Genomic DNA, 6409 nt, shown 5'->3' on the forward strand with positions numbered 1-6409 from the left:
GAGTGGAAGAGCCGGCTCGTTAGCGGATGAATTCGGTGAGCAAGGAACTGGATGAAGGAGGTGGAGTATCCGAAGAAATCGATTCAAATGTTGCAGTCTGAAATCCGCTCGTGGATTCGATTAAGGGGGGAGCCTGCTTTAGAACGTTGAAAATAAGGTATAATTTTACGAATTGTTTTTGGAGAAACTATACAGCGGATCATTATAAAACTTTGATGCATTTATTAGTACATGTTTAAAGATAAAAAAAATTATTTTTTTATTTGAATATATCGCCTGTAGAGGTCGTCCTGGAGGCATCTTAGTGCAGCCGGCATTGTAAATTGGTGAGCATTCTCCTGCCTCCAAATTTCATCGAAACTGAAAAATTGAAATATTTTCTCGTTATTTATGAATTCCCATCGTCGATGAACCTTTAATATTCATAAAAACATTAAGTTAAACAATTATTTTTGCATGAAAAAGTTCAAAAACTTTGCCTAAAAATCGTACTTTTGTGTTCTAAGCTCCACCATTTTGGCACTTTTCAACTTTTTTCTTCTCTCTTTGGTTCATCGACGATGGGAATTCATAAATAACGAGAAGATATTTCAATTTTTCAGTTTAGACGAAATTTGGAGGCAGGAGAATGCTCACCAATTTGCAATGCCGGCGACGCGGCTGCACTAAGATTTCTCCAGGACGACCTCTACAGGCGATATAGTCAAATCAAAAAATAATCTTTTTATCTTTAAACATGTACTAATAAATGCATCAAAGTTTTATAATGATCCGCTGTATAGTTTCTCCAAAAACAATTCGTAAAATATACCTTATTTTCAGCGTTCTAAAGCAGGCTCCCCCCTTAAAGCGCGAGTCGATGCCGATCGTTATCGCGACTGCGCTTCACGCGATATTCGCCGATTATGCATCGCCTATGCAGAGGCTTCGGGCCCCGAACACGGGCCTTAAACGGCATGTAATATTCGGCGCATCGATTTTGTTTGAATATTTCACGAGGAACAGGATCCGAAATGGAATGCGCGTGCAATTTTTTTGTGTCTCTTGTCCCCTCGCGAGGATTTTAATGAATTCTTTCGGCTCGTTTGAGCGTGGCTAAGTAAATCCACCGACCTGAGCCGAAACATTCTCCAGAAGAATAATTGGAATATCTTTTTGTTCGGAAAGTGGATTTGTGCCTCTCGATCTAGCAAACAATTTTACTAGATTATCATTCTTCTGAAGTAGGCTACACACACATATTCAATGTTTCAATGTATGCATATATTAGAAAAAACGGGAAACAAATTTGAAATATGTTCGGGTTTCCCATTTTTCCCATTCTCAAGTTTTGGATTTTCCACTCCAGAATATTTCGATGCAGTACATTTCTGCTTGGGATTTTTAATTATAGATTATCCCAACCATAATCCATGAGTTTTTAGAGAAATCAAACTAGATCCCACGTAGATTCCAAAATATTTTCTACTTTATAATATAATTTATATTGATATAACAATCTGAGCGTCCAAGTAGATTTGCTGATTGAAATACGATGATGATTCAGACGTGACGATGAAGTCCGCTCGGTTGCGATACAAGTGGGCGGGAACGCGCAACCGTTAATGAATTTAGTCCTTTTTGAAGAATATATATAAGGCCGTAAGAGGAACACATAAATAATGCGGCCGCGTGCGGAAGATCGCTTTCGATAAAACGAGAGTGACGTTCAACAAGATCCCGTATGGCGACCATTCGAGAGGAGAGCAGGTTTATTATTCCATCGACTCGTCCTCTTCTGCTCTCCTGCGTCACCGTTGCTTTGCATGTGTATCACGTGTCGTAAAAATATTTAATTTATTATTCGTGTTTGCAGAAATGATTTTGTGACACGACTGTTTGATTACCAGAGGCGTAAAATGTCATCAGATATTTAATCAATTTCGAATTTAAATTTAATATGAATGCAGTTTAAATACAATTCAATTTAATACATCTGTCAAACTTCACCAGATAAAATTAAATTAAATTCGAATATTAAACTGGATTTAAATTCAAATTTTTATTCATATGTTCATTTGAAAAAAGAGTTCAACAGATGAATCTGATAATCCGTGAAATTTTTGATTCTCGAGTAGAATCGATTCTTCAATGAAAATAGTCAGGTATCGATAAATTGTTTTTTAATTTTAAAAAGTACTGGAGAACCAATAAAGAATATATATATAATTTAAATAACATATAAATGATATTTAAATAATATTATAGAATCTGCATCCGGAAGCGTAATCGCGCATCTTCATTCACTCAACTCGCGTTTGTCTACGCGGTAACGAGGCTCAATTGTCGCGTCCAGTTAATAAAATGCAATTAAATATTGTGCAGCTGCATAAGGACTCCGAGAAGGGGAGGGGGGTGCGAACAAGAATAGCAGACAGTTGCAATCGCCGATGCGACAGCGAGAGTCAAGCGAATTCGTCGATCTCCTCGATCCTCCATCGCTCGAAATCCTCGTCGTGCGCATCGAAGTGTTCGCTCGATCGCGCTTCATCATCGGCGCGCTCGTTATCAGGGATCAAACGGACTACGAAATTGTTCCTCCAGTAGCGTCTCCATCGATGACCGTGCAATCTGTAATAGATGAGTGAGGACCACTTTGACCAAGCTCCGATTAAACTTAATTTAATCGTCGATTAACAGGGCGACCAACATAAAACTTATATTATTTATATACGAGAATTATATTATTAGAGATTTTTATGTTAGTCGCCCTGCAAGTTACTCGACGAATTAAATCGATCGGAGTTTGGTCGAAGTGACCCTGAGCTGCACTTTTCCGCGGCCGCGCGATCACGTGATCACGCGCGCCGACGTTCCCAACTTGTTTCCAACGACGCACGCACGCCCTTTAATCATTTTCTCAACGGCCGGCATTACCCCGCGCAACTGCGCGCGCATATGGCGCGGCTTTACGGCTCCGCGGGGATTTTTAAAATTGCGTAATCGCACTCCGTGATATCTTAATTAACTCGTTTCCCATTAACGGCCGCTTCCACATCCGCGCGGATATAGCACGAGCGTGCCGATACGAAACGAGCTTAACGGGCGTACCTTCCTAACGTGATTATCCACCGCCAATAAGCTATCAGCGTCAATAAGCAGGTTGGCAGCATCGCGACTATCATCCAGGGTATCTCGTAAAAGCCGTTTCGCAGCATCATCTTCAAGGTCAGGGCGCACACGTAGCAAGAAAACGCAGCGACCGGTGTGGTCATCAGCAAGTATCCGATATCGAGCAGCATCTACCGTCGCAGAACAGCGCGCATTACGCCGCGAATTAATGATAATTAAGAGGCAATTAGACTAATCTGGCTAATGGGAGCGAGCGGCGAGTCTGAGGAGATACCGCGTCAATTTGTAATGCAACTTCACTTTTACATGAGATATCGAGCTGCGTTGGTTAGTGTCCACGTGTGTGAACTTGATACCTTATAGTCTTATAATGGTCTTGTTTTCGCCGGGTTTAATCCATTAAATGCTATAATCATGTTATAAAGATAATGTCTCATGAAACTTGATCGGTTTCTTATTTTTATGTATATAATGTAAGATTATTTTTTTCACGGATCTTAATAGCTGCCAGGAAGAAAAATTTGAAATTTCAGAAACTCCCGGATAACGTTAAATGGATTGGAAATGGATATTATCTGTATAAATTGTTATGAAAATGACTTTACATATATGCAATGTAAGATAAAAGGAGACTTTTATCTTTGCAATCATCAATTATCAATATGCTTAAAATATGCTGCTCCGTACTTGAACGAAATAAGAGCGAGAAGAAAGCCAATAATAATCCGTCTCACCTGTCGCGTGGCAATTACTGCGTGGAACCATATCACGATGCCGCGAAAGAGGCTGTAACGCGGCACCCTCTTCGTTGCGTACTTGTAACCGCAGAGCTCGCATCTCGCGCGACCAGACTCGGTCAGCCATCTCTCGAGACACTCAACGTGCACCAGAGCCACCGTACCCCGGCACCTGTCGTGTCATTGAACGCCGTGAGAAAGAACAGACGCTTCCCTTTTAATTAAGTGAAATTAAGCCTTTAAATCAACCTGCTAAAGACTTAAATAAATCTCTACGAGTCACTGTAACTCGTCGATTTGCGAGTTACGTAATTTCCTCATTTAAATTGCGAAGAACTTACTTGCAAGCCGAGATCAAAGGACCAAGATACGCGAGGTTCGACGATGTCGTCTGATCATTCGGCTCTTGCAAGTCGCAGGATGAATGATTGTCCGCGATCGGGACGCGTCCGCCCATATGACAGATCCTGCAGATATCGCCAGTGGCAACGCACGCTTCTGAAATCATGATCACCATGATTCTGTTCTTCGTTCCAAAATTACCTTGCGATGTCAATCAACGTCGACGTTTTTTGATATGTCGAACGTTTTTATTATAACGTAATCATTTTATGCAGCATATTTTGGGATAGTTTGGACAATTTATTGTAGGATATATACCATCTTTATCCTGCGATTTTGCACCGGGATATTTCTCACTGTTCCCATCTGTTTTCGAATAGGATATAGGCTTCTTGTCATTGTCCAACTCTTGACTCGTTTTGGGAGTCACTTGAATTTCCTCATTAACAGAATTTCCCGGTCTTAATCCCGCGATAGATTTATCATGTTCGTCCGTCGCTACACACGCATGTCAAATATTAGTTTTTGTTTTAAACTAATTTCCAATAAAATATTATAAATCAAATTTCCAAAATTTTGATAGAACTTTGGAAATAAAGATAGATTGCACGAAAGGTGGTATCTTTATTTTTTTTGGTCAATTATATATTATTTATAGATTATATATTAACCTAGCGCATTAACCTTAAAACTGAAATTTTTTATTCGTAACATAAAAAAAAGAACATGGAATAAACCTATATCGTTTGCACATCCACTGCCATTTTTAGGCTCTACGTTCTCGGCGTGTGACATCAAAGATATTTTGCGCGCATTTTGCTGTACGCGCTTCCAAATTGAAAATTTTCCTTGAGGACTTCTGGCAACCCGCCGCGATCGGCAGATGCGCTCGTTTTTATCTATTACGTTATCAAGTTATGCAAAACATGCAATCGATCCTTACTTGAACAATCGATTAGTAGTTTTATTAATTGGATGAAAGTAGCATAAAACTAAATCAATATTAAATAAAACTGAGCCCAAGATTTTCAAACTTTCAATTAAAAATATAAATAAAAGTTCTATTTAATAATTATATTTTAAAATCATAATAATGAGTTCTCTCGTTACTTAATATTATATTTCAGAAATGGCACAATCGACCTCAAGGTTGAATCTAGAAACCGTAAAAGTTTTGTAATGTCACGCCTTGTCAACTTATGCAACTGTATATTCTTTCGAGATACTTTTAGTGTTAATCTCAATAATAACAATCTCAATTGAAATCACAGTTGAGATATCAGACATTAAACTTATCATTATTATTTAATATATCTGCGATTCAAACTCTTTATTTTACCACCTTTTTTGACACCGATATTGAAAAAAATATTTCCAAACAAAAAGTGAAAAAAAAGAATTATATAATAAAACTTTGTGAAACACGAGCTTATCATCTTAAACCATAACCATCAGTAATTCCGGAGTCCGTTCTACAAACCCAAAATCTTTTCAGCGAGCAAGGAGATCACCGGAAACGCGTGCATCCGATCGCGACATGTCCACGGGAAGCCCGATCGGTAGACCACCGTCGCGTCGTTAGCCACGAAACCGATCCCATGTTTCTGGCAAGAAACACGTTCCTTGTGGGCGGCGATTTCGACGCCACCGCCGTCGCTCTTGCTCCCCTGCCTCCGGTCGCCGCCGAGACTGGACCACCGGATCATTCTTTTAATGCTTCCGCGGTCTCGCGCGGAGGTATTTCGGAATCGGTTTCCGGCACCGCGGGATATAAATCCGGCCGGCCCGAGTGGATGCGAGATACGGGGACTGGAGGGTTATTATTAGCGGCGGCTCGCGGCCACTTTTCGGAACCCGCGTTTGCGGATATCCGTTGACCTGTAATGAATCGGGAGACCCGTCGCGCCATACGTCGCCCGGTGAGCTCGAGCGCGGAAAAATCGGCAGCCACGCGGAAAGGCCTCTAACTGCGTTATATGAGAATTCGAGAACTGCCGGATGAGCCATTTATCTTGAGTGTGTCTCGAATGTATCTCTGCTTAAATAGAATTTCAGCAGCACGGAGTAACATCATCGTCGCGGGCATCGCGAGACGTGATAGATAAATGATACTGGATGCCTTTTTGCAACTTATCAAATGTATTAACATTCATGAGAATTATTTAGCTTCTAATAAACGTAGGAGTAATCGAATTGGATTTTTCATGTTCTTCGTGTCC

General features: G+C 40.3%; 1 protein-coding gene across 1 annotated transcript; it reads right to left on the minus strand.

Moving 5' to 3' along the window:
- Positions 1-2444: 2444 nt before the first annotated feature.
- Positions 2445-5896, minus strand: LOC113561974. Its single transcript, XM_026969678.1, has 6 exons — positions 5671-5896; positions 4509-4694; positions 4190-4343; positions 3846-4020; positions 3091-3281; positions 2445-2610 (listed from the first exon to the last, which is right to left on the minus strand). Exons 1-6 carry the CDS (start codon positions 5894-5896, stop codon positions 2445-2447), a joined length of 1098 nt encoding a protein of 365 aa, XP_026825479.1.
- Positions 5897-6409: the final 513 nt, after the last annotated feature.

This window comes from Ooceraea biroi, chromosome 1 (genome assembly GCF_003672135.1).
Source record: "Ooceraea biroi isolate clonal line C1 chromosome 1, Obir_v5.4, whole genome shotgun sequence".
Lineage (NCBI taxonomy): Eukaryota > Metazoa > Arthropoda > Insecta > Hymenoptera > Formicidae > Ooceraea > Ooceraea biroi.

Coding starts and splice junctions, on each gene's coding strand:
- LOC113561974 (XM_026969678.1), bottom strand. CDS start 5,896: ATGATCCGGTGGTCCAGTCTCGGCGGCGACCGGAGGCAGGGGAGCAAG. Junction 4,021..4,189: donor CCTTTGATCTCGGCTTGCAA/GTAAGTTCTTCG, acceptor ATGACACGACAG/GTGCCGGGGTACGGTGGCTC. Junction 3,282..3,845: donor CAGTAATTGCCACGCGACAG/GTGAGACGGATT, acceptor CTGCGACGGTAG/ATGCTGCTCGATATCGGATA.